Source organism: Strongyloides ratti, assembly GCF_001040885.1.
Source record: "Strongyloides ratti genome assembly S_ratti_ED321, chromosome : 2".
Classification (NCBI taxonomy): domain Eukaryota; kingdom Metazoa; phylum Nematoda; class Chromadorea; order Rhabditida; family Strongyloididae; genus Strongyloides; species Strongyloides ratti.
The window spans coordinates 2,813,764-2,840,819 of record NC_037308.1 but is presented as its reverse complement, the minus strand read 5'-3'; the positions used below and the strand labels follow the sequence as shown (position 1 = coordinate 2,840,819).

Sequence of the window (27,056 nt, the reverse complement as noted above, 5' to 3'; positions counted from 1 at the left end):
TATTATATAGTAGTTACAATAAAAAAGAAACTTTAAGCCTCTTATCGGTTTCTTTGCCCTTGTTTCCGGGAAACTTTTTTTGGCTGTGAATTACCAAACCATGATGAAAGCATCTCAGACATATCAGGCATATCGACTTTCGGCATTTGCATATTTTCCATCTCTTTCTTCAATTCTGGATCCTTATCGACAATCTTTGGCATAATATACATTAATGCCATTGGTAACACCAACATTATTACCATTGGACTAAATAACACATCTGTAATTTTAAATCCATCATTTTTGGCATTGAAATATATAATTCTCCCTCGAGGAATCATTTGTAATGGGTATGGAACCAAATTAACAGCATTAGGTTGTATAAGAATATTTCTTCTTGCTCTAATTTTTCCTTTTGTTGTTATATCCACACGTACTGGCTCAAAATCGTAATCTTTGTGAATAACTTGAACTAAATAACTTCCTGAAGGAAGATTGTATATATTAAATGTTCCATCACTCCTAATGAATCCAATCTTCTTTCCATAGTCAATATGAATAAGGACTTTTGCCTGCCAACCTTCTTCTGCTATGGCTTCTGGAGGTAATATAACAGTTCCTTTTATAGTAAATTTATCTCCGCTATCTACCAAACCAGTTTCATCAGCAAATATAAAAGATATTAGCAAAAAAAATAGAATAAATTTATACATTTCTATTTTAAAAATAATATAATATATCTAGTATAAATATAATAAAAAAAAAAGAAAAAAAGAAAGATATTTTTTTTCGATTAAACGTATTAAATAAGTAAAAGATAATATTTTCTTCTAAGGTTATATTATAAAATTACAAAATAATATGTAAAAATAATAAATTAAGCATATATGTTAAATCTAACAAAACATATAAAGGCAATTTTTAAAGATAGTATAAGTAATAAAAGGTTCATCGAATGAATAACGTTTGTTTGTAACTTAATTAAAGCGTCTAAGAAAGTCTTCAGCAGATAGTCTTGCTCTTGCATTTAATGCTAATTTCATTTCACTTATTTCCTAAATTATAATAATTTATTGTGTCATATATAAAAAAAAAAATAAAACCAACCTTATCAATTTCTTGCATAAAATGAATTAAAAAATCTATAAGTTTAGATTTATACATATGTTCAATATCAGTTGCAGTAATAAGAAAACTAATATCATAACCTTCAATTGGTTTTCGTCGAAGTACAATAAAATTATCAGCTCTTTGACATAAAACTTTCATAAATTTTTTACATAATATATGTTCAATATTATCAGCTTGTTTTATACCAATACTTAAACGTACTGAATTTATTGAAGGTTCAATAAGAACACGCTCCTGTTTGTTACGTGATATTATTACTGGTGTCATGAGTAATTCTTTACTTGTTTGAACCTCAACCTCAGGTTTGTTGTGTCTTTCAACTACTTGAGATCCAAATTGTTGAATACATAATGAAGCTTCAAGTGTACGTCGAACACATTCCAAATATGGTTGAAGAGTATTAGCCTGTAAAGACATATTAGTAAAAATATTTTACTAAATATTTAAAAAAAAAACATACCATTTATAAGAGAACAAACAAACAAAATTCAATAGAAGAATCTAAAAATAATAATGTTAATACTATAATTTCAAAACTAGTTATTTGAATTTAAAATAATAGTTATAAAGTATTGTAATTATTTATTATTTTGACATAAGAAATACATATAAAAAAATAATAATAAATAATGAATACCAAGAGAGATGATGAACAATCGTTAGTTCTTAACATGTGTGCATTATTATAAGCCATTTTCTTTCAAAGACATTGGTATAGTGATACTTCAAGTACAAACTTATATTATTTTCTTGTATAATTCTTAATTATTATTTATTATGTCTACTAATACAGAAACTTTTAGAAGTAATGAAGATTTTAAGAAATTTCTTGCATCTAGAGCTCCTACTGTAAATGATGCTCCCAAAGAAACATTAAAACAAATACCAAAAGAGGTAGAAAAAAAAACACAACCTTCAAAAAATAAACATAAAAATTTTAAACACAGATCAAAAAAGGAAGAATTTGAAGGGTATGGAGAGCAAAATAGGGTACTTAATGAAATTATGAGAAAATATAAGGATCGTGCTGGAGAACGACGAAAAGAAGAAATGGAAGAAATGTTAAATAAATGCAATCAGAAAAGTATTTTTGATCATGGATCTGGATATTTTGATCCAACAACAAAATTTGTCAATAGTGCTGAAAAAAGAAAACAAGAAATTGAAGAAAGCAAATATCTTGGTGGTGATGTAGAGCATACTCACTTAGTCAAAGGATTAGATTATTCATTATTAAACAAAGTTAGAAGTGAAATGCAAGCAGTAGAAGAGATGAAAGAAGAAGAATTAGAGAATGAATTTTTATCTAAAAAAGAGGATAAAGTTGTTTATGAGATTAAAAGTATATTTGCCAAAAAGATTGAAGCTATTATATTAAAGAAAAATAGTCCTTCAGCTAATAGTAATTTTAGAAAAGGTAGAATGGCTTTTTCATATGACTTAGATGATGAAGATGCTGATATTCCTTTAACAGTTTTAAGAAGTCTTCCTCCGGAAACTGATCTTCGTCCAATGAAAAATAAAATTGATAAATTAGTATATCATAAGTTATCTTCTGTATTATCATATCTAAAAATTGATCCAAAAAAAAGGAAAAAACTACTTGAAAATAAAGATGAAAAAAAAGAGGATTTTGAAAAATTTAAGCATATTGATATATTTGATGGTGAAGATGAATATGAACCTTCTTCTACTAAATTTTCTGAACCAAATAAAATAAAAGTTAAACCAGGAAGTTATTTTGAAAGTGAAAACAAAACTGAGATAAAAAAAAATAAAATTGCTGTAGATGATGTTGATATATTTGCTGATGATGAGGAAAAACCAGAAAAAGTAATTATAACTAAACCATCAATACAGAAAAGATTATTAGAAATTGAGGGTAAAGGTGAAGATGATGCATATGCAGAATATTATCCATTAGCTTGTGGATTTGGAGAAAGTATATTAAGTGATGATGATAGTGATGATGAAGGAAAAACAAAAGGTAAAAAAAAGGCATCTGAAAAAGGTGAGAAGATTGAAGGTAATCGAAAACAACGACGAGAAGCTAAAATTCAAGAAGGAAAAATTAATCAACAATTAAATCAAATTAACAAGTTACTTGAAAAAAGAAAAGCTGACGAAGAAAAGGGGATCTCATATAAAAAACCTAAATTTTAATTTTTTTATTTTGTTATATTTTTTAATAAGAAAATGTGGCGTTTTAATTTTTAGAAATATTAATTTAATAAACAAATTATGTGAATTATATATAGATATAAATTATAAAAAAAAGTTTTTATTTTTTTGTTGGATACACTAATTTTTTAGTTAATTATCTTGTAAAGATTTTCTATTTTTTAATTGGTAATCTATCACTACTATTAGTGTTTCAAACAACGCTTCAAAACAATTTCTTGACAGGAATCGTAGGATCTTCTAATTATTGTATTCATGCGATTCACTTTTCTTCGTCTATTAACACGCAGACCTGACCGTCGACCATTATATCGTAGAATTTTTACTAATAAACGTTTGGATATTGCACATTTAGGTAAGTTGAAAATTTTACTAAAAATAAGAAAAAAAATTTTTTCTGATATTTAGTTACTTTACGTTTATTATTTGGTACAGTACTTCTTATTTCATCCTTCTCTGCGGTTAACATCTTTGTTTATTACAAATATATAAAACCCATTCAACGTGAAAAAGCAGAACAAATTGAAAAAGAATTATTAGAAGCTGATCTTGCTGGATTTAAAGTTAAGTAAATCTTATTTTAAAACTATAGGGAAAATGGATAGTGTTAGAAAATTTTTAAATCTTGTTGGTTCAAATTATGCTTCCTTGTTTTTATTTGGAGCTTCTTCTGGTGCAGCATTTGAATTATTTAAAATAAAATTTACCTTTATGGGTTTTAATTATTACACTTCTTTTACTAGACTACAAGTACCAAAAGAATTAAATGCTTTTGAAGCACAGTTAAAAGAAAAAGATGATATATTAATGAAGAAGTATGAACCAGATTTTCTTAAGAATGATTCTGAGAAAAATTAGCTAACCTTACACTGATTTTATGCATATTTTATTCTCTATGGTTTTTGGTATTTTTTAGGTGTTTAATAATTTTATTTGTTTATATATCCCTAAATAAAATATTAGATTTTATTTATAAATAAATTTTATATCAATTTATATATTTAAGTTAAACTAGATAGATAAAATATTAAAAAAAGAAATTAAAATTACCAATCTTTATTATTTAAGATTGATAATGTATTATTATCAAGATCAAACATCTTGGTGGCATTATGATATAACAAATGTCTTCTTTCTTGATGAGTAAAATCTTGATACTCCTCTACAACACGGCCTACTTCCAATTCCCCAAGAGGGAAAGGATAATCCGTACCTAAACATATTTTATCTTTTCCAACAATTGTTTGTAAAAGATAAAGTGCATTGGGATCATGAACTAATGAATCTGTATAAAATTTTCCATGAAATTCTTTAGGGTTTATGTTGGTATCTGTTGCACAAATGTCGGGACGAACTTTGAAACCATGAGATACTCTAGCAGCAATCTGTGGATATGCACCACCACCATGAGCAAAACAAAATTTAAGTTTTGGAAATTTATTCAAAATTCCTCCCATTAGAATACAACAAATGGCTTGAGCAGTTTCAGAAGGCATACCTAAAAATAATATTTAAAAATTTGTTTTCAATTTTAAATTAGTATTAATTATTACTAAACGTATCATTTAGAAAAAAAAAAATCTTTATCTACAATTTATACTAACTAATAATATATTCTAATTCAAAAGTTTAATTTTTTTTTTACAAATTTATTTAAAATTTTATAATTATTTTTTATATACATATATATATATTTTTTTATTAAATAAGCTATGTTTTACTAGAGGCTATACATATCTACAATCTTTTAAATTATACGATAAAAACATGCAACCATTTTTTTTTAATTTAACTATATCATTTGTCTGTGGAAATTATAAATAATTTAACTTACCAACTAACCATGGTAGCCAATATTTTGACATTCTTCCATCCCAATTATGCATATCCCACGGATGTACAAATAAAGTTATTCCAAGAGATTCAGCTTCCTAAAATTTAAAAAATTTTTATTCGTTTATTTGTAAAAGAAAGTTTTTTTATTTATCTTTTTAACTATTACTTTAAAATTGTTATATTTTAGAAAAAAGAAAGTTTTTTTTTTTTAAATAAACATTTTTTTTAAGTTCATTTTTTTTATATAATATTTTTTTTTACTAATAAAAAAAGACCTTTAAAATGAGAAGATTATAAATATGAAATATTATTGTAAAAATAAATATGACCTCCCATCTATATCTTATGTTTATCGTTTGGTAAAATAAAAACATTACTATCATTAAATTTCTTTATAGTAAATTCCCTAAAGTATTTCTAGTGACAATATCCTTTTCCCTTTTTCTAAGAATAAACAGTGGTATAATTTATTGGATGATAAATTTAACAATTTTTTTTATAAAGAATTAATATTATATAAAAAAAATTTATTTTTTTAATTTTATAAAAAAAAATGAATAATTTTATATATTTAAATAACAAATATCTATTATAAATAATATTAATTAAATATTTTATATTTATATAAATTTAAAACTTGCCTTGTATAATGGTTCAAAATGTGGAGAATCTAAATTTTTATCTCCAACATGACTTCCAATTTCAATGGCACGCATACCAAGTTCAGAATGGCATCTTCTTAATTCCTAAAAATAAAAATTAATTATTATTATCATTTTTTAATATACCTTTAAAATTTTAACATTATTTTATGTTTGATATTTTATATATACAAATATTATTAACTATTTTAAAAAAAAATATATTAAAATGTTTTAATTTTCTATTAAGCTTTTACACCTAAAAATACTATTTTTTTCTTATAAATATATAACATAATATAATATTTTTCTATTTATATATTTACATTTTTTATTATATTTCCATGGTAAAATAGAAATTTTAAGGTACTTTTTTTATATAAAAAAATGTTTTAAAAGTAATTGGTGTATTACTTTTTTTTTGAATCATGTTAATTAATTTTTAATATTTTTATACCAAAATTATAAAAATAAATTATATTATTAACTTACTATCCTATTAAATATGAAAAAAAATTTTTTTTTTAATATTATAAATATTATTTATATGTGAATATAATTTGTAAGAACATAATGAAGGAATACGACGCCAGCACTTCAACAGTAAAATAGGAAAAAATCCTTTTTATATTGTATATTATAGGAAAAGAACCTTTTGAAAATAACAATCCAACATATTAAATATATATATACTCATTTATGAGAATATTTTCTTCTCCCCTCTTTTATATAACTAATAAAGCTAATCATTATAATAGAACTACAAATTTTAAAAATAAGCTTGTTAACAAAATTTTCTTATTATTTTTCTCATTTAAGTTTTCTAAATTAAACTTGCTCCCTTTTTACTTTTATTTTTGAATCACATCTTTAAAAATATTTAAGAATTTAAATAACAGTACAGTTTATGTATTTATTAAATTACATATCTACCAATAAATTGTGATGTTAAATAATTTTGTTATTTGATTGTCTATGTATATTTATTTATTTTTACACATATTTTTAGTAAAAAAGAATAATAAAATCTACAAGCATTGTGAAAAATTAAGTTTAAAGCTTTGACTCCCATTATCGGATATTTATATCTTTGCGCATCTTATTATAAATAGAAGAAACTAGAAGTTGAAGGAGTTACGACCGTGTACATTATTACAAGAAACAATTTTTCGAAAAAGGAAGAATTTATATAATAGGAAGGATAACGTTAACAACTACAACACCAATAACTTTTTAAAGTATTATCAAAATAAAAAGGGTGGGAATAAAAAAAAAAGAAGAAGATTTAAGATAGAAAGAAGGGCAAAAAGACATTGGATTAAGTTGTATCTTCACACATCTATATATTATATATATATATATATAATAAATATATATATATAAATAATATATATTATATATATAATATAATACATATAAAGTCTCAAAAGTCATATGGTTATATGCATAGTTTAAAATCTTTTTTTTTTAATGGTAATCCACAAAAAAAAAGAAGAAAATCTATGATTGTATCAATTTTCATTAATTAGAAATATGCCTAGGTTATTTAAAATAAAATATATTTCAATATTCTTACTGCTGACAACAATAATATCCATATTTACACCATCATTGTCACGGTAATTTTTATTTAGATATTGTAATTATATAACAATTAATTTTTATTATTTTTTTTTTAATATAATAATTTTTTAGATGTGCTTTTTTAAAAAGAAATTCAAGACATTTAAGAAGATTATCCAGATTATATGATTGGGAAATAACTGAAAATGGAGATTTTAGACCTATGATGTCAAAAAAAAAAATTGAAAGATCAATATCATTAAAAGAAAAAGAATGTGCAAATGATTCATATATATTAGAAACTATATTAAATGGTTATAATAGGCATAAAATACCTGGAGGTAGTGTTGATGTAGCTGTAGAAGTTTGGACACAAGAAATAACAGCAGTTTCTGATTCAACACAAGATTTTCAATTAGATTTATATATAAGTGAAACATGGTTAGATCCTTCACTTAATTTTGAATGGATGGGACCATGTAAACAAAATTTATCACTTAATTCTGTTGTATTAGAAAAATTATGGACACCTAATTCTTGTTTTATTAATTCTAAAACTGCTGAAATTCATAAATCACCATTTCCTAATATATTTTTACTTATTTATTCAAATGGGACAGGTAATTAATAATTATTGCAGAACTTTTATTAACTTTTTTTTTAAAAATTATAGTTTGGACTAATTATAGATTAAAACTTCAAGGCAAGTTTATAAAAAGGTATATTTTATATAATTTAAAATTTAGGTCCATGTATAATGAATTTACAACGTTTTCCATTTGATTCAATAAAATGTTTTTTGACCTTTGAAAGTTTTAATTATAATATTCAAGAAGTTAGCATGAATTGGACACCAAATGGTGTTTCTAATATGAAAGATAAAATGGAGTTAGCTGATTACGAGTTAGATCATATGAATAGTATTCGAAAAACAGAAGTAAGTTAATATATTTTATTATAATAATATATATATTATTATAGGCATATCCTGCTGGATTGTGGTAAGTTAAAAAAAAAAAATTATTATGTTTGAATAACAAATTATAAACTAACAAAATCATTTCATTAATTATTTTATAGGCATGAATTAACAATGGAATATCATTTTAACAGAAGAGCCGGATGGTATATACTTCAAGCATACTTACCAACATATCTTACAATCTGCATTTGTAAGTTTGGTTTTTTAATTTACATTTATAATAAATATATATATATATATATATATATATATATATACTTTTAGCATGGATATCATTTGCACTTGGAACAAAAGCAATTCCAGCTAGAACAATGTTAGGCGTTAATTCTCTTCTGGCAATGACATTTCAATTTGGTAATATTATTAGAAATTTACCTAGAGTTAGTTATGTTAAAGCTATTGATGTTTGGATGTTAAGTTGTATGACATTTGTATTTTGTTCATTATTAGAACTTGCATGGGTTGGTTATTTAAGTAAAGATGAAACAATAGATCCTCCTTTTGAGGAAACACATAATATTAATCAAGAAAATTCGGGAGATAATAATATTATACAAAGAAATTATAAACAGGTAGTAGAAAATAATTATAATGTTGATAAAAATAAAATACATCCAAAACGTAATGAAAATATTGAAACTAATAAACATTATAATTTGCCTCAATATTTACAACTTGATGGTATAGGAGAATCAATAAATAGGTAATTAATTTAATTAAATATAAAAAGAATATTTTATATTTTATAGTTGTTTTAGAAGAAATTATACAGGAAGTAATGAAGAAAAAAGTGCCCTACTTAATTTAGCTCGTGATAATGATTATGGTTATATTCCACCTGGATATGGTCTTCATAAATCTTATCCAAATTTAAGTTTAACATCATGTACATGTAAAGATACATTATTACCAAATGTTCATGAAGCAAGATCATCTGGTGTTTATGGTATGTTTCATAGTGATTCATATCATATTCCAAATTGTCCTTTGTATCAAAAACCATATAATAATAAAATTTCTCCTGGTGGACAGATACAATCATTTACCAATGAAATGTATTATGGTGATGAACAAATTAATTATAATAAATCATCTATTACTAATAAACATACTCAGATGACAGATTCAAAAAAAGTATCATTAGCATGGAGAAAATATAAAAGAGAAAAAATGGCTCAAAATATTGATAAACTATCAGCATTATTATTTCCTAGTTTATTTAGTATTTTTAATATTGCCTATTGGTATCATTATTTGAGTGGTTAACAAAGTTATTTGTTTAATTTTTTTTTATAATAAATTTATTAAAATCCAACTTACTTTTATTGACAATTCAATATTTTGTAATGGTAAAGTTCCCATTGGAACAAGTCTATCAGGATATTTTTGACATTGATTATATATGTCATCATTAACAAAACGTGATGTAATTTCAGCATCTTCAGGTTTAGCCCAATAATTAAACATAACTGGAACTGTTGAGATGCATTGAACATTAACTTTAGCATTATCCATATCTTTAATTCTAGCTTCAGTGTCAAAACAATTTTTTTGTACTGTTCTAAATAATTGACCATTTTTAATCATATCTCTTGATCCATCTGAATAATTATCATTTGTTTTTAATGTTATAAAACCACCATAACCAAATTGCTAAAAATATTTTTTTTAGATATATTTTTATCAAAAAAAAAATAAAAAACAAACTTTTTCAAAATCTGGTATATCTTTAGGTAAAACATGAGCATGAATATCAAATTTAGGATAATTAGAAGTTGATTTAAACATAATTCTTTAGAAAATAATAAAAGTAAGATAGGGTAGTGATTCTTATATATAAAATAGGAACGCTTATTATTGATTTATTATGATGCAATCAAAGTATAACCTTCTGATAAATATCATTTCTGAAGGACAATTTAAGTTGTTACTTTTATTAATAATATATTATTTTCAAGGTTAATTTTTATTAACATAGCTATAAAAAAATTAATATTCAAATTTTTAATAATTTTAATAAAAAAAATAATGATAAATAAATATTTCCAAAATGCATATATATTTTATCCTTATTGGATTATCATTTTTTAATTTATCATCAGAAGAGAATGTGGATAATAATATTGATGATGAACTTGAGTTACTTGTTGTTGATCAATCATTAGAAAAAATTGAAGAAATAGAAATTATAATGGGTAATGTTACAATATTTTCATTTGTTTGTGTTTTGATTTCAACTATTGTAATGTCAATTGTCATATTCAACAACATTAATTTTGATTTTATATTTTTATTTAAAAAATTATATAAAAAGACTGAACGAGAAGAAGATGATGATCTTAATCCAATTGACTTCTAATAAAGAATTAATATAAAATTTAATTAAAAATAATGTCTAAATATATATGTATTATTGTTAAAGATTGTATTAAAGTTCTTATTGAAAACAACTTATTTATAAAAAGTTATATGTATCAAACTTTCTTAAATTTTTTTTTCAAAATGCTTGAATTTTTCTTTGATTAATATTTAAAATTATTATGACATTAATTTCATCTACTTATTTTGGCATAAAAAAATTAATCACAATGAATAATATAATATAAACTACTTATTTTTTACTAAATTTTGTAATTTAACAAACTTTTAACTTTTTTAATAATTTTAATGCTTATAAAATTATTCTTATAATAAAGAATCTATAATTATCAAACAAAAGGTATGTGTAAACTAATACAAAAATTAAGTACTTTTAAGTTTTAATAAAAACATTTTTACTTATCCTACTTTTCTTATGTCTGAACCACAAGAAACTAACGACTTTTCTATCTTCAGATTACTTCAACGAGATAGATGTTAAGCATACTCTTAGTTATTATTTCGTTGTTACTCCATCAATAGTCTTCTATATTTTTTTTTATAAAAAAATGCCATGCTCAAACAAACTGCTAATGAGTTCTTTTTTGTTTAATAAAAGACTTCTAAAATAAATAAAAAATTTTTTGATCAAATATATCTTTTTAAATTGCATTTTTTAGTATATTAAAATAATAACATACAAATATAAAATTTTAATAAATGAATAATAAATTTTATTTTGTACCTAGATTCTAAAGTTATAATTTCATTATATTGATATATAATACACTATAATATATTTTTAATCTTTATATAAATATAAATCATAATCTTGAACATAAAATGTGTGATAAAAATAATTTATTGAACTATAATTTACAATATTACAATAATTAGTTTTTATATTTTACGAAGATTAATTTATTTATATTTCTAAATCTAAAAGTAATAAAAAAAAAGAATTTCTTTGTTTTAAAAATTACTTTCTCTTGACAGTTAGAAAAATCATAGATAAAAATCAAAATTTATTTACATATTTTTATCAAAAAAATGTCTTGAACAAAACTGAATAGTATCAAAAATTAGTTACACTAGTAAAAATTTCTCAGTTGTTTATACATATTTCTGTTAATTTTCCAATTACACATTATCAATATTTAAAAATGATAAAAAAAACCATCATTTCTATATTATAAAATTATTGTAGAAAATGGTATATATTGAATATATACAATGTGTAATAATTTTTTATACTGAGTTCAAATAAAAAAATCAATAAAAAAAATGATAAATGTTATTCAAGTAATCTTTACATACGTTAATATTCCAATCAAAATCTTGTTTATCTACTTATGGTGATAATCTTTTCATATCCCATTGGTTATTGTCAATGAGTGTAAATTGAAGTCTATCGTGAAGTCTATTAGATTGTCCTTGCCAAAACTCAAATAAATCAGGAATTAATTTGTATCCAATCCATGTTAATGGTCTTGTTATAGATTCTTCTCCTTCTTTTTCAGCCAAAGCTTCAAGTTCTGATTTTTTATCCTCTAGTACTTGTCTACTTTCGATAATCTTACCTTGATCACTTGCTTTTGAACCAATTCTTGAAGCTAATGGTCTGCTATACCAATATTTATCAGCATCTGTAGCATCTAATTCTATAATTTTTCCTTCTATTCTAATTTGCCTTGAAATTTGAGGCCAATAAAGAAGCATAGAAGCATATGGATTACATGAAATTTCTTGTCCTTTTCTACTTATTTTATTAGAATAAAATGTAAAACCTTCAGAATCATATGATTTTAATAAAACCATACGTGAAGATGGTTTATTATTAGCACATGTTGACAATGAAACAGCATTAATCTCTTCAAAAGATAAATTTGCCAAAGAAGCAACATGCTTAAACCAACAATCAAATAATGAAAATGGATTTCTTGTTGGTAAATTCATTTCAAGTAAATATGGTTCATCAGGATTTATATATTTTATTCTTAAATCTGTAAAAATAATACAAATAAAAAACAAAACTAACCTTGTAAATTTAATGGTTTATCATCCATAATAAGATTTCTTATAATTGTGTAACTACAAGATGGTTTACGAAAATATTTCATTTGATAAGAATAAAAACATATTTTCCATATAGGACTACCTAAAATAATATTTATACTTTGTTAAGAGTCGCAAATATGAATGATTAATGAGCTGTATATGTAAGATACGTTAGAAAACAAATTGTACTAAAAAAAAAATTAAAAAAACTTTCATAAATTTTTAAAATCTTATGTTTTGTAGGGTAATAAAAGAGAATCACTAATGAACATTTAAATAATAAACGACAAAAAAAAGAAACAAAAAATAATGAAAAATTTCAGTGAAGAGAAAGTTATAAAAATTATTAAAGTTACGACACGAATGAGAACAACTGAAAAGAATATAAATCAACAATCAAAGAACCAAATGATAGGTAAAGTTTTCAATCAGGAAAAAAATATTTTTGTGCATGTTAGACAAATTTAGTAAAAAATATACCGTCATTTTTCTAGTAGAGTAGAAAGGTTAGAAAATAAATCCATTGATATTCTTTTAAAATATAGTTTTGAAACTACTTAAAAAAAATTATAAATAATACAATGTTAACATTTTTTTTCTCATTGTATATTAAAATATTTATATAAGACTATAAAAATTTAAAATCTAACAATTGAAGTTTCAATGTTTTAAATACTTTATGAGTTCAAATTTTAACTACCAAGCAATCTTTGAATATGTTTTATTAAATAATTTTATCATTTATTTTAAGTGAAAACATTTAGTCACATTTTAAAAAAACATTTTTTTTTAATTCAAATTATAGAGCATAGTAAGTTTAAAACTTTTTGTTAATTTTATTAATTGATGGAGAAGAATATTTGGCAAATATTTAAAAGTCACGTTCTGTTAAAAGTTTTTTTTTCTTAACAGAATGATTTCAAAAAGATAAATGATAAAAGAAAAAGTTATCAACTTTTTAAAAAAAATTAAGAAATTAACTACTAGAATTCACAGAAAAATAAAGAAGAATTTTAATTACAAAATGCTTAAGATTCAAAGATGTATCTTAACTTTTTAATTTTTTACAATCATTCAAAATTGAATTTAAAGAATTATGCACAATAAAATTATAATAAGCTTTAAAAAAAAAGAAAATATTTTTAAATAATTTAATTTAATAAATCATAAATTAAATCTACATTGAATATTTTTATTATTACAATTTTTCAATAAAGTTTTACCTTTAAATAGAAATAAAGGGTATAAAGTTAAAAGAATCACATTAAGCAGCTTCGGAGAAAAGAAAATCTTATACAATATTACTAAAACAAATATTTTATAACTTTAATTTTTCTTTATATATATATATTTATTTTGAAGTATAAAATGATGTCTCATGTTGATTATATATATAAATGCAAGTAAATTCATTTTATATTCAAGACTTGAGACTATTCCTTATGTTATTAAATATTATAAAACATTTTATCAAAGTAAATATTAAAACTATAACGTTATTCATTTCATAAAATCTATCATTCATATCTTCAATATTTTATTATTTAATAGAAAAATAAAAAATATTTATAATATTTTTCTGATACGAAAAGTTTACAAGTTATTTACATTAGTATTATAATTTGTATATAATATAAATAAATTAATTATTTTAAAATGTTACAATTTTTAAAATTAATTAGATGATTTTATTGACATTAGTTTCTTAATAATTATATAAATAAAGAGCCATTCAAAAAGTAGTAAAATTAATATTAAAAAATATTTTAAAGTATTAATTTATTTCCAAATGAAGGTCGAGTTTATATATAACTACTAAAAATTGTAAAAATTTGTTCAAGATTTCTTTTTATTATATAGTTTATCTTTTGATTAGTCGATAAGTTATTGTAAAGCAATGAAATATTTATACTCATTATGTATTAGTATAATTATTGAAACATTTTAAAACTATTTTGCTATAGGGCTAATAATTGTAGAAAACCAGTAGCAATTTAAAGAAAGATACTCTTTTGATATACACATTTACTTAGCAACAGATCTTGGCATTTGATCTTTCTATCAATAATATAGTGACTTCCTAAATACCCTAAAATGAAGCCCGCGAATTTATTTAAAGATGCCTCTTAAAGATAGAAGTTTTTTGTCTCCTCCTATAATTTGTGATTATTAAAACATTTATTAAAACAATTGTTAGACAATCTTTTTTCATTAATATAATGTGCCATTACAGGTCCAGTGTTTAATGACATTTTATCATACTATTACCCTTTCTCTTCGGTCAACAGAAGGTATTATTTTTAATAATAAAAGTTGCTTTACTTTAACATAAATATATATTACTTTTTCATAAGAAAAGATAACAAACCGTAATTTATAAAACTATCACAATTTAATATATACTTTCTTCCTTTTTTTTTTTACTATCTATAACAATCAGTAACAACTTTAAAATAATATTTCAATTATAGATTTTTTAAAAAAAAATATGAAGGATAGACTGTCAAGTCTATCTTCATCTATTTTTTTAATAAAAATATTCATATTTTATTTATTAATATGTATATTTACACCTATATATTCAAATAATGTAGAATATGAACCATATGATGATAGATATCAAGAATTTAATATAGGATCAGAAGAAAAAAATGAAAAAGGATTATTTCCAACAATTTTTAATTTGGCTACTAATGCAAAAATAACAGCTAATGCAACTTGTGGTCAACGTGGACCAGAACAATTTTGTAAATTGGTTGAACATATTATTGGCCGATCACCACAATGTGATTACTGTGATGCTAATAATAAATATAAAAGACATCCTATTGAAAATGCTATTGATGGAACATCAGCATGGTGGCAATCACCATCACTTGATAATGGTTTAGAATATGAAAAAGTAGATATTGTAATTGATTTAAGACAAGAATATAAAATTGCATATATTATTGTAAAAGCTGGAAATGCTCCAAGACCTGCAACATGGGTTTTAGAAAAATCATTAGATGGTATTAATTATACACCATGGCAATATTATGCTATTTCTGATTCTGAATGTATGAGACAATTTGGTGTTCCTGCTACTGTTGGTGTACCAAAATTTAAAAATGATGATGAAGTTATTTGTACTTCATTGTACTCTAAACGTGAACCTTTAGAACATGGTGAAATTCATACTTCACTTGTAAATAATAGACCAGGTGTTGATCAACCAAGTAAAGCATTATTAGAATTTACCAGAGCAAGATTTGTTAGAATTAGACTTCTAAAACTTCAAACATTAAATGCTGATTTAATGATTATTAATAGACAACAAGGAAAACTTGATGCTTCTGTAACTAGAAGATATTTTTATTCTATTAAAGATATTTCAATTGGAGGGCAATGTATATGTTATGGACATGCTGATAGTTGTCCATCTGATCCAGAAACAGGACAATTTAAATGCCACTGTCAACATAATACTTATGGTGATAGTTGTTCAAAATGTTTACCACTTTACAATCAATTTCCATGGAAATCAGGAACAAATTTTGAACATAATATATGTCAACCATGTCAATGTTTTAATCATGCTGATCGTTGTGAATATGATGAACAAGTTCATAAATTACAATTATCCATGACTCCAGATGGAATTTTTGAAGGTGGTGGTAAATGTATTGACTGTAAACATAATACTGCTGGTATAAATTGTGAAATATGTAAAGATGGATATTTTAGACCAAGTGGAATGTCTCATTATCGTGAAGATGCCTGTCGTCCATGTGAATGTAATCCAGAAGGATCAGAAAATATGAATTGTATTAGAGATGATTCAGAAGCACATGATGGAAAAAATCCTGGTGATTGTCATTGTAAAGTAGGTTTTGGTGGAAGACAATGTGATAGATGTGCACCAGGATATAGAAATTATCCTACATGTGAACCATGTCCATGTAATCAAGCTGGTTCATTAAATTTTGATTTATGTCAAGAAGATAAATGTATATGTAAATCTAATGTTGAGGGTATTTATTGTAGTAAATGTAAGAAAGGAACAATTAATTTAGACATTAATAATAATGAAGGATGTCAAAAATGTTTTTGTTTTGGTCTTAGTAATACATGTTTTGAAAAAAAATGGAAATTAGATTCTATTAGAGCTACTTCTGGATTTAATCTTACTGATTGGCAAAATGTTAAAAATATTCCTACAAAAAATGATCAAGAAAGTGATATTCTTATGTATACAACAAGTGATTATAAAAATGAACAACCATTACAATATTGGAGAACACCAAAACAATTTTCAGGAAATCTTCTTAATTCGTATGGTGGAAATCTTAAATATTTTGTTTATTTTGTTCCATCACAACAAACACAAGTATCACATATTGCAGATGTTATTATTGAAGGTAATGGTATTCAACTTGAATATCATAGTCGTCAAGAATTCTTTCCACGTGAAAATAATTCTGTTGTTATTCCAATGAAAGAATCTTCTGGTTGGTATAATAGTCAAAGTAGAAGTCCTGTTGAAAAAATTGATATGATGCGTGTATTAAGTGATGTAAAATATTTACTTATTCGTGCTGTTTATAGAAATGGACAAATTCAATCAACAATTTATGGATTATCATTAGATATTGGTAAAGAAATTGATGAACTTGATGAAGAAGAAAATATTTTATCAAGTACAACAAATAATAGTATACCATTAAATATTGAAACATTATATTCTATTAAACCAAAAGATATTAAAAATTATATGAAATCTGTAGAAGTATGTGAATGTCCTGAAAATTTTGAAGGAAATTCTTGTGAAAGATGTAAAAAAGGATATAGACGTGTTAATAATCAACTATATGGTGGAAAATGTGAAAAATGTGAATGTAATGGTCATTCAGATGAATGTGATCCATTTACTGGAGCTTGTATTAATTGTAAACATAATACAACTGGTGATAGATGTGAACAATGTATAGAAGGACATGTTGGTAATCCAAGTTTAGGAGGAATTATTGGAGGATGTTCTCCATGTGCTTGTCCATCATTAGATAATAATCATTCCAAAAATTGTGTTCTTCTTCAATTAGGTATTCATGGAATATTAGCTAGTAGTCATGAAGATAATTATATTTGTACATCTTGTGATCCAGGATATGATGGAAATAAATGTGAATTTTGTGCAGATGGTTATTTTGGTGATCCATTATCTATAAATGGATCATGTACACCATGTGAATGTAATAATAATATTGATCCTTTAGATATTGGTAATTGTGATTCAAAAACAGGAAAATGTTTAAAATGTATTTATAATACTGATGGTGATCATTGTGAAAAATGCATTGATTTTCATTGGGGTGATGCAGATAAACAAACTTGTAAACCATGTGGATGTCATACTGTTGGATCTAAATCATTAGCATGTAATAATATGACAGGAATTTGTGATTGTAAAGAAAATTATATTGGTGATCAATGTAATAAATGTATTCCTGGACATGGTGATACTGAAAATGGTTGTCCATTATGTAATTGTAATGAACTTGGTTCTGAAGGTACAGAATGTGATGAAATTTCTGGACAATGTTCTTGTAAAGTAGGAGTATTTGGAAAAAATTGTGATCGTTGTCTTACAAATTATTTTAATTTTACAATTGAAGGTTGCCAATATTGTCATTGTAATCCATTTGGTTCAGTTGATGGAGGAAATTGTGATTCTGTAACTGGAGAATGTGAATGTAAAGAAAATGTTGAAGGCATAATGTGTGAAAAATGTAAACCAGGATTTTATAATATAACAAGTGGTTCTGGTTGTCAGGAATGTCAATGTGATAAAATTGGTTCAGAATCATTAATATGTGATGAATTTACAGGTATTTGTAAATGTAAACCAGGAGTTACAGGAGAAAAATGTGATAAATGTGAACCAAATTATTATGGACTTGATGAGAATGGATGTAAAAAATGTAAAGTATGTAAAGCAGAAGGACAGGTATGTGATGCAATTACTGGTGAATGTATTTGTCCACCAAATACAGTAGGTGAAATGTGTGAAGAATGTACTGAAAATGCTTGGGATTATCATCCATTGAAAGGATGTAAATTATGTAATTGTGATACTATTGGTTCAGTTGGTGGTAAATGTAATTCATTAAATGGACAATGTGTATGTAAAAGTGGTTATGTTGGACCAAATTGTAATTTATGTAGTAATGGTTATTTCAATTTTCCTAATTGTGAACCATGTAATTGTAATACAAATGGTACACTTCCATCTCAATGTAATGGTGATTTATGTCTTTGTGATAATGATGGACAATGTCCATGTAAAAGTAATGTTATGGGATTAAAATGTGATGAATGTAAAGAAAATTCATTTTCACTTTCTGGCCAAAATATTAAAGGATGTACAGAATGTTTCTGCTTTGGTAGGAGTGATAAATGTCAACAAAGTAATTTATATTGGCAACAGATATATGGACCAGATAGAGAGGTAACCTTTGCTGCTCCATTTATTGCTTTTACTAAAAAACACAATATCCGCCTTCTTAAAGAAGAACCTGCTAAATATTTTAGCTATCCAACAGATAGTACACCACTTTATTGGCCACTTCCAAAAATTTTCCTTGGAGATAAAATAACATCATATAATGGATATATAAGATTTAAAGTATATAATAATGATCATAGAAATGGAAATTTACCAATTAAACCAGAACCAATATATTTTAAATATTTTCCACAAATAATTATTATTGGAAATGATCGTTTAATACTTGAACATATTCCAAATGAAATTTCAAATGATGGAAAATATAAAATTCATCTTCATGAATCACAATGGAGATCTAAATCTACACCACAAATTAAAGTAACTAGAGAACAATTAATGACTGCTTTACAAAATATTCAAGCTATTTATATTCGTGCAACATATAATTATCTTGTTCCTGGTGATCAAGCTGGAATGAAAGAAATATCATTAGATATTGGAATTAAAGAAGAAGAACTTGGAGATGGACAATTATCAATTAAAGCTATTGGTGTTGAAGAATGTTTAAATTGTCAATCTGGTTATGGTAATACAAGTTGCCAAAATCCATCACCAGGTTATTATAGAAGAAAAAATATAGATTATTTAAATAGTCCAAATGATATTGATTTAATAGGTTATTCAGTTCCATGTGCATGTAATGGACATTCTGTTAAATGTAATCCAGAAACTGGTCGTTGTATGGAATGTCAAGATAATACTATAGGTGATTTTTGTGAATATTGTAAACCAGGATTTTATGGTAATGCAACTAATGGATATTCAGATAGTTGTATAAAATGTGAATGTCCATCAATTGAAAAAAGTTTTTCTGATACATGTATACCTATAACATATGGTAGAGGATTTATGTGTGATAATTGTAAAAAAGGATATACTGGAATGTATTGTGAAAAATGTAGTGATGGATATTATGGTGATCCATCAATTGAAGATGGTAAATGTGAAGCATGTAATTGTAATCCTCATGGATCAGTACAATTTACATGTGATAAACAAACTGGACAATGTGAATGTCGTGATGGTGTTACTGGCAGAAGTTGTGATCTTTGTGAAGAAAGACATGCTTTTATTGAAGGTATCTGTACAACCTGTGACAAAGGATGTACCAAAGAATTAATGTATATGGTTGATAAATTAGAAGAAGAATTAGCAATGAGTAATTTTAGTAATTTAAAACCAGTTCCATGGAAAAGATTATCTAGAATAGAAAATACAACTAAAGATATTAATACATTTATACATAATATAAAAATTGATAATGTAACAATTGATAAAATTGACCCAATATCATATATTAAAGATGCAAAAGTTATACTTGATGAATCAAATTTTATTATGGATAGACAAAATAAAACTCATGGACAATTATTACAATATATTAAAGATTCTGAAATAATATATGATGAAGGAAGAAAACAAAGAAGATTAATTTATGATGTTACTGGACAACTTCGTCAATTTACTTTATCTGGTGGTGCTAAACTTCCAATAGTTGAAATTGATTATCTTATAACAGAAAGTAAAGAATTTTTAGAAGGTACTAAAAAAAGAGGTGAATATATTGATAAAAGATTTCATTCTGGTATGAGTGCTTATAATAAAAGTAAAGATTTACTTGATCAAGTATTTAAAAAAAAATTAAATGAAAGTATATTTAGAGATATTAAAAATCAACTTGATGATTTTATTGATATATTAGAAGGATATCAAGATACTCTTTGGGATAATGCTAGAATTAATACTAAAGATGCAACTAATAGAAATAATGCATTACTTGAAAAAGTTGAAAATCTTAAAAAGATAGTTTCAGAAATTGAAGAAGTTGAAAGTGATGTTAAAAATCAATTAAAAGAAAGTGAAAATAATGTTAATAAAGCTAAACAGGAAAAATTACTAGAAATGTTTGATCATTATAATGAAATTAAAGATTCACTTAAAGATGGACTTAGTGAAAAAATTACAGCACTCTCAACTATTGCTGATACATATGGTGAGGCATACAATAATCTTCATAAAGATGTTATTAGAAATCAAGGTAAAGCTAAGACACTTGAACATGAAGCACATCGTATTAAGGAAGCATTTGCTAATACAAAACTTGCAACTGAATTACCTGTTCAAGCTTCTACTGCTTATAAAGATATCATTCAAGCAATTAATAATTCTACAAATGCTGTTGATGAAGCAATTAAGGCTATTAATGCTGCTGATGAACATACTGATACATCAAATGAAGAAAGTTTAATTAATTTAGCCAAAAAAAGTTCTGAATTTAGTAGTTCACTTAAAGAAAAGGCAAATGAAATAGCTAGAATATGGGATGAGGAATATTTACCAGAAAAGAATACTGAATTATATGAAAGATTGGGAAATTTATCTAAAACAATGAATGATTCTGAAAAAATGTTAAAAACTTTTAAAGATAAATTTTCAAATATGGAAGATCAAAAAGAACGACTTGAATTGTATCCATCATCACTTGAAAATACTCATAAAAAAGCTTCAGAAATTAAAACAAATAGTGAAAATATTGTTGAAGAAATATCAAATTTAGAAAAAGAATTTAGTAATTTAGGAAGTTCTACTGGTGGTGAAATTACTAATATTATTGATCAAGTTCATAATATTGGAAATGGTTTAACAAAAGATGAAAGTAGAATTAAAAATATGAATCATTTAGCTGAAAAAAATAGTAAAAAAATTGAAGAATTAAGTCAAAAATTAGGTATACTTAAAGATAGAATTAAAGAAGCTAGAGAAAGAGCTTCAAGAATTAAATTATCAGTATCTTCTAATGAACGTGGTCATTGTGTAAGATCATTCATTTCACCAGCCTATCCATCACCATCTAATAGTTTTAATATTAAATATAAACCAGCTAAAGATGTTCCTGATTCATTAATTATGATAACAATGACTAAAGGACGTCGTACACAGGCTTCTGAATATATAGCTATTGCACTTCAAGATCAAAGAATTGTTGCTCATTGGAATATTGGTAGTGGTAAAAAATCTGCAACAAATAATCATCCTATACGTTATATTCCTTCTAGTGATAGATTTACATGGTATAATATTGACTTGAAAAGATCTGGAAATAGTGTTATTCTTAAAGTTGTTCAAGAACAATCTATACCTGGTGATACTCCTAAAAAATTAACAGAAGAAGTTTCTGTTATGGTTGGAAAAATTGATGGAGATAGTAATGTTATCTTTAATACTGTACCAGGTGAAACAAAAATTGGTTTTGGTTATGATGGAGATAAAAGTATTAATAATCTTTTATCATTAAAAACAGATAAATTTAGGGGTACTGTTGGTGAATTTATTGTTGATAATGAAAAAGTTAATCTTTGGGACTTTAGTACTTCAACAAAAGAATGTGATGGTGGTGTTTCACCTTTTACTCCAGCAACTGGAGGATTTATGTTTAAAGATGGTTTTGCTCAAGTTCATATGACAACAGCTGAAAGAGCCAATACAATGTTAACAGTTGAATTTAGTTCATATTCTAAAGATGGTCTTCTTTATTTTAGAGGTAATCCAGATGTAAAAGATTTTGTTAGTTTAGAATTAAGAGATGGACAAGTTGTATTTAAAGTTAATCTTGGTAATAATAGTTATATTAAAGTAGTATCTAAGGGACCATTATATAATGATGGAAAAGTACATGTTATTAGAACAATTAGATTTACTAATCAAATTCATTTACAAGTTGATAGTGAACAAGATAGAGTATCACAAACAATACCTGGAGAAAATACTGCACTTAATGTTAATGAAAATGATCATTTTATTGGTGGTGTACCTAGTGATTATGACACATCACCTTTCAATGAATTTGATATTCATTGGAAAGGTTTCTATGGATGTATAAAGAGTGTCAAACCAAATCAAATATCTGATTTAGATTTAGAAAATGTTGTTAGAAGTCATAAAAAAGAACCTGGATGTGGTTATAAAGAAAATCAACTTGAACCAAGTGATCGTGTTATTGGATTAGAAAAAGAAGGATATTTTGCCACAAATGGAATTAAATTAGATTATAATAGTAGTTTTGCATTTAACTTTAGAACAAGAGATGATAATAGTATTTTGTTATATCAAACTAGTAGTAATATGGATGGAAATAAAAAAATTAAAAGAAATATAGAAATGGATGGTAAAGGTTTCATTGCTGCATATATATTTAAAGGAACAATTGTTTTAAATATTGGATTTGATGCTAAAATTAGAAGTGAAATGATATCACTTAAATCGAAAGGTCAATATAATGATGGTTTACTTCATTCTATATTTATTAGTAGAGAGGAAGATAAAATTTATGTTAGAATTGATGATAAAGAAACACTTAAAAATTCATTAAATACTGATTTAACAATAGGATCATTAGATCATATTATATATATTGGTGGTGTAGATAATATTGAAAATATTAATGAAAATGAATTACCAATAAAGAATGGAATTATTGGTTGTATTTCTAATATTTATTATAATTATGAACTTCATACACTAGTACCATTATCACATTCAGCAATTATTGGAAATTGCCCTACAACACTCAAAGAACTTCTTTTATCTCATGGTAAGTTTATTATTTAGTTTTTTTTTTTTTTGCATGATACATAATAATATAATTTTATTATGTTATTCTTACCATTTGCTTATATATAATTAAACAAATATTTAGATGATTCAATAATTAATGATGAAGAAAAAATTAAAAATTTAGATAGAACTATATCAAAAATTGTTATGGGAAATATTGATCCACATCAAAGAGGTGGAAAATATAATACAAATGGAGATAATGAGGAAGATGATGATTATGATATGAGTAAGTTATTTATTGCTTTGAAAATTTTTTACCTTGCTTTAAAAAAAAATTTTATTATAATATATTTGTTTATAATTTATATATCTTTTTATTTTTATTTTTAGATGAATTAGAAAATGAGGATAATGATATTAATAATAGTAAATTGACAAATATTAATACTTGTGGAACATTTATTAAAGATGAAGGTATTACTGCTTCTAGATTTGGAATGACTCATTCATCACATTCAAGAATAAATTTCATTGGAAATGAAATTCCTGATTTTAAAAATTTCCAATTAAGTCTTGAATTTAAGACAAAAGAAAAGAATGGTATGATATGGGTATGGGCTAATTATAAAAGTTATTCAAGATATTTTTATCTTAATATTGTTAATGGTAGATTACAATTAGATATTAGAGGACATAAAGGTTTAAGATCATTTACCATTCCAAATATTAAATATAATGATGATAAATGGCATAAAGTTATATTATTAAGAAAAGATAGAAATATTTTTATAACTGTTGACGGTATTACAAAATATGTTCTTAGAGATATTTCACATCCTAAAGTTATGAAGAAACGAATGTTTGTTGGTGGTGTTATTTCAAAACATAAAAAATTATTTAATATTACTTTACCTGGTTTTAATGGATGTATCAAAGATTTTGAGGTTAATGGTATTAAATATCCTCTTGACATACCAGAATCTAGTAGAGATATTATACCATGTTCTGTTAATGTAAATTCACCTTCATATATTCATGAAGGTGGTTATGCTGCTATAACAGAACCATCAAAATATCATAGTATAAATGGTAATACTATTAAAATAAGTATTGACTTTAAAACAGTTACTTCAAATGCAACAATATTTTCAATTGTTAATTCAAATAATCCTTCAAATGAAAGAGTTAGTGTAATGATTCTTAATAGAAAATTATACATTGATTTTATGTTTAAATCATATAATATTATTGAAGATTTAATTTTAAAAACTGATATGTGTTATGGTAATTGGCATAAATTAGCTGTTGAATTTACAGAACAAGGAACAATAATAAAAATAGATGATATAACTGAGACAATTCAAACTGAATTACCAAATAAACTTTTAAAATTATTAAGAGAACAAACTATTTATATTGGTGGTATAATTTCTGATATTAAAGATAAAATTCAAGAATATAAAAACTTCAAATCAATTAATGGATGTATGAAAAATTTAAAGATTGGAGATAGAGAAATTGAATTCCATCAAATTAAAAAGTTAAATAAAGTTATTTCAAATGGATGTCCTTATAATCAATAATATTATTGTTTTTAACATTTTTATAGTTAAAATAAAATGTTTTGAATGTATTCAAATTATATTATAATATAAAGAATATAAATTTGAATTGAATTTTTTTGTTTTATTTTATCATTTAAAACTTTTTAAAATGTAATTTTTTTTTTCTTTTGCTAAAATTATAAACTTGCATTTTCAAGGAAAAATCTAGATGTCATTGGTAGTTACAAAATTTCATTTCCTTTATATGTCTTTATTTTAATAATCACATCTTTATACAGTTCATTAACAATAGGTAAATATTTAAAAATGCAAATATCAACAAACATGTACCTTGGAGAGAAAAATTGTTTTGTAATAAAAATTTAATATTAAAATCTTTTGATCATTAGAATTCATCAAAAGATATACACATATAAATGAAAAGGATATAACCGGTCATATTTATAATAAATAAAGAAACTTATCTTCATAAATTTGTAGAAAACAGAAAACTGCTTATTCAATTGATATTAATATGATATCTTAAAAAAAATTAATTTTAAATTTGTCAAATACATATAGTTAATATTTATTTTTACTATTACTCTATACTTTTACTTAATAATAATTTTTAATATTTCTAATTTTATAATAATTTAATAATAAAATTATTTTAATTAATAAAAATAAATAGATATCATAACATTTAATTTTTAACCAGTTAAAATGTATTTAAGATTTGTTTTTTTGCTAATAGATAAAAAAAAAAATTTCAGGATTTATTCCTTATCATAGTTATATTATAAAGAAACAATCAGTGGTAATAAAGATAAATTTTAAATTAGCCTAAATGTTTTTCTATTTGATTTTAAAATTGTAACAAATATATCCAACCTTAAAAATAATAGATATAATTTATTTAAAATAAATTATAATAAATAAAATATATATTTGTGATTTATATCAAAAATGTTATTTTTAATGTCGTGATAAATTTTTACCTTATCTAGTCAGAAAATATAAAATTATAGTATCTTTCTCATAAACGAAAAATTTCTAAGGTTATTTTTTAAAACACGTTATTTTTCTGACTCATCTTTTTTACTATCGTTTATTTTTATGCAATAAATATATACTACATATATTTTGCATATTATTAAAATATAACTTATTAAAGAATTTCTTTTTAAGGTTTTTTTTTTTAACTTTTTTTTTCAAGTTTGATATTTCTTGTTTAAAAAAAAATTTGAAAATGTTTTTAATTAAATTTATTCACTTTTATGTTAACTAATATATTAATATATCTGTTTTATTGTTAATTGTTTCCAAATTCATATAATTAAATAAAAAATAATTTGTTATTTTATTATTTTTTTTATTAATATTCTTACTAAATTATACTTTTAATTATATTCAAACTTTTTATACATTTTTTTTTATTAATAAATTAAAATAAATATATATTCTTTAGGTATATATTTTTATTATAAATTATTAGAAGGCTTAACAAATGATCTAAAATTATATTTTATTGTATTATAAATAAAGAAACACTTTTTACTGTGCTATTATTAATTAAAAACATGTAAAGTATCTCCCTCATATCCTTATAAAATATATATTTTAACATTTACAAATTATCATTATAATATATATAATATCTAATAAAAGTGCTT

At 23.7% G+C, this 27,056-nt stretch overlaps 11 protein-coding genes across 11 annotated transcripts; 6 read left to right on the top strand and 5 right to left on the bottom strand.

Annotated features, from left to right (window-relative positions):
- Nucleotides 1–41: 41 nt before the first annotated feature.
- On the bottom strand, nt 42–695 carry SRAE_2000089300 (ER membrane protein complex subunit 7; the record flags this gene model as incomplete). The annotated part of the gene is made up of 1 exon (XM_024651779.1): nt 42–695. The coding sequence occupies one exon, from the start codon at nt 693–695 to the stop codon at nt 42–44; it is 654 nt and encodes a 217-aa protein (XP_024505423.1).
- A 264-nt stretch (nt 696–959) lies between these two features.
- SRAE_2000089200 (Actin-related protein 2/3 complex subunit 4) lies at nt 960–1,530 on the bottom strand (the record flags this gene model as incomplete). Its single annotated transcript, XM_024651778.1, has 2 exons — nt 960–1,037; nt 1,090–1,530. The coding sequence occupies 2 exons, from the start codon at nt 1,528–1,530 to the stop codon at nt 960–962; spliced, it is 519 nt and encodes a 172-aa protein (XP_024505422.1).
- A 588-nt stretch (nt 1,531–2,118) lies between these two features.
- SRAE_2000089100 (Protein Red) lies at nt 2,119–3,276 on the top strand (the record flags this gene model as incomplete). Its single annotated transcript, XM_024651777.1, has 1 exon — nt 2,119–3,276. The coding sequence occupies one exon, from the start codon at nt 2,119–2,121 to the stop codon at nt 3,274–3,276; it is 1,158 nt and encodes a 385-aa protein (XP_024505421.1).
- A 273-nt stretch (nt 3,277–3,549) lies between these two features.
- SRAE_2000089000 (Hypothetical protein) lies at nt 3,550–3,866 on the top strand (the record flags this gene model as incomplete). Its single annotated transcript, XM_024651776.1, has 2 exons — nt 3,550–3,649; nt 3,703–3,866. 2 exons carry the CDS (start codon nt 3,550–3,552, stop codon nt 3,864–3,866), a joined length of 264 nt encoding a protein of 87 aa, XP_024505420.1.
- Nucleotides 3,867–3,891: 25 nt separating this feature from the next.
- On the top strand, nt 3,892–4,152 carry SRAE_2000088900 (Hypothetical protein; the record flags this gene model as incomplete). The annotated part of the gene is made up of 1 exon (XM_024651775.1): nt 3,892–4,152. One exon carries the CDS (start codon nt 3,892–3,894, stop codon nt 4,150–4,152), a length of 261 nt encoding a protein of 86 aa, XP_024505419.1.
- A 188-nt stretch (nt 4,153–4,340) lies between these two features.
- SRAE_2000088800 (2-amino-3-carboxymuconate-6-semialdehyde decarboxylase) lies at nt 4,341–5,846 on the bottom strand (the record flags this gene model as incomplete). Its single annotated transcript, XM_024651774.1, has 3 exons — nt 4,341–4,792; nt 5,129–5,225; nt 5,772–5,846. The coding sequence occupies 3 exons, from the start codon at nt 5,844–5,846 to the stop codon at nt 4,341–4,343; spliced, it is 624 nt and encodes a 207-aa protein (XP_024505418.1).
- A 1,458-nt stretch (nt 5,847–7,304) lies between these two features.
- On the top strand, nt 7,305–9,582 carry SRAE_2000088700 (Gamma-aminobutyric acid A receptor/Glycine receptor alpha family and Neurotransmitter-gated ion-channel transmembrane domain and Neurotransmitter-gated ion-channel family and Neurotransmitter-gated ion-channel ligand-binding domain-containing protein; the record flags this gene model as incomplete). The annotated part of the gene is made up of 7 exons (XM_024651772.1): nt 7,305–7,312; nt 7,467–7,954; nt 8,081–8,271; nt 8,316–8,335; nt 8,415–8,506; nt 8,581–9,019; nt 9,066–9,582. The coding sequence occupies 7 exons, from the start codon at nt 7,305–7,307 to the stop codon at nt 9,580–9,582; spliced, it is 1,755 nt and encodes a 584-aa protein (XP_024505417.1).
- Nucleotides 9,583–9,606: 24 nt separating this feature from the next.
- Nucleotides 9,607–10,104, bottom strand: SRAE_2000088600 (Amidohydrolase 2 family-containing protein; the record flags this gene model as incomplete). Its single annotated transcript, XM_024651771.1, has 2 exons — nt 9,607–9,969; nt 10,024–10,104. 2 exons carry the CDS (start codon nt 10,102–10,104, stop codon nt 9,607–9,609), a joined length of 444 nt encoding a protein of 147 aa, XP_024505416.1.
- A 262-nt stretch (nt 10,105–10,366) lies between these two features.
- Nucleotides 10,367–10,675, top strand: SRAE_2000088500 (Hypothetical protein; the record flags this gene model as incomplete). The annotated part of the gene is made up of 1 exon (XM_024651770.1): nt 10,367–10,675. The coding sequence occupies one exon, from the start codon at nt 10,367–10,369 to the stop codon at nt 10,673–10,675; it is 309 nt and encodes a 102-aa protein (XP_024505415.1).
- A 1,349-nt stretch (nt 10,676–12,024) lies between these two features.
- Nucleotides 12,025–12,794, bottom strand: SRAE_2000088400 (Pyridoxine-5'-phosphate oxidase; the record flags this gene model as incomplete). The annotated part of the gene is made up of 2 exons (XM_024651769.1): nt 12,025–12,545; nt 12,713–12,794. 2 exons carry the CDS (start codon nt 12,792–12,794, stop codon nt 12,025–12,027), a joined length of 603 nt encoding a protein of 200 aa, XP_024505414.1.
- A 2,183-nt stretch (nt 12,795–14,977) lies between these two features.
- On the top strand, nt 14,978–25,419 carry SRAE_2000088300 (Laminin subunit alpha-2; the record flags this gene model as incomplete). Its single annotated transcript, XM_024651768.1, has 4 exons — nt 14,978–15,023; nt 15,327–23,870; nt 23,976–24,122; nt 24,227–25,419. The coding sequence occupies 4 exons, from the start codon at nt 14,978–14,980 to the stop codon at nt 25,417–25,419; spliced, it is 9,930 nt and encodes a 3,309-aa protein (XP_024505413.1).
- Between the last annotated feature and the right edge of the window lie 1,637 nt (nt 25,420–27,056).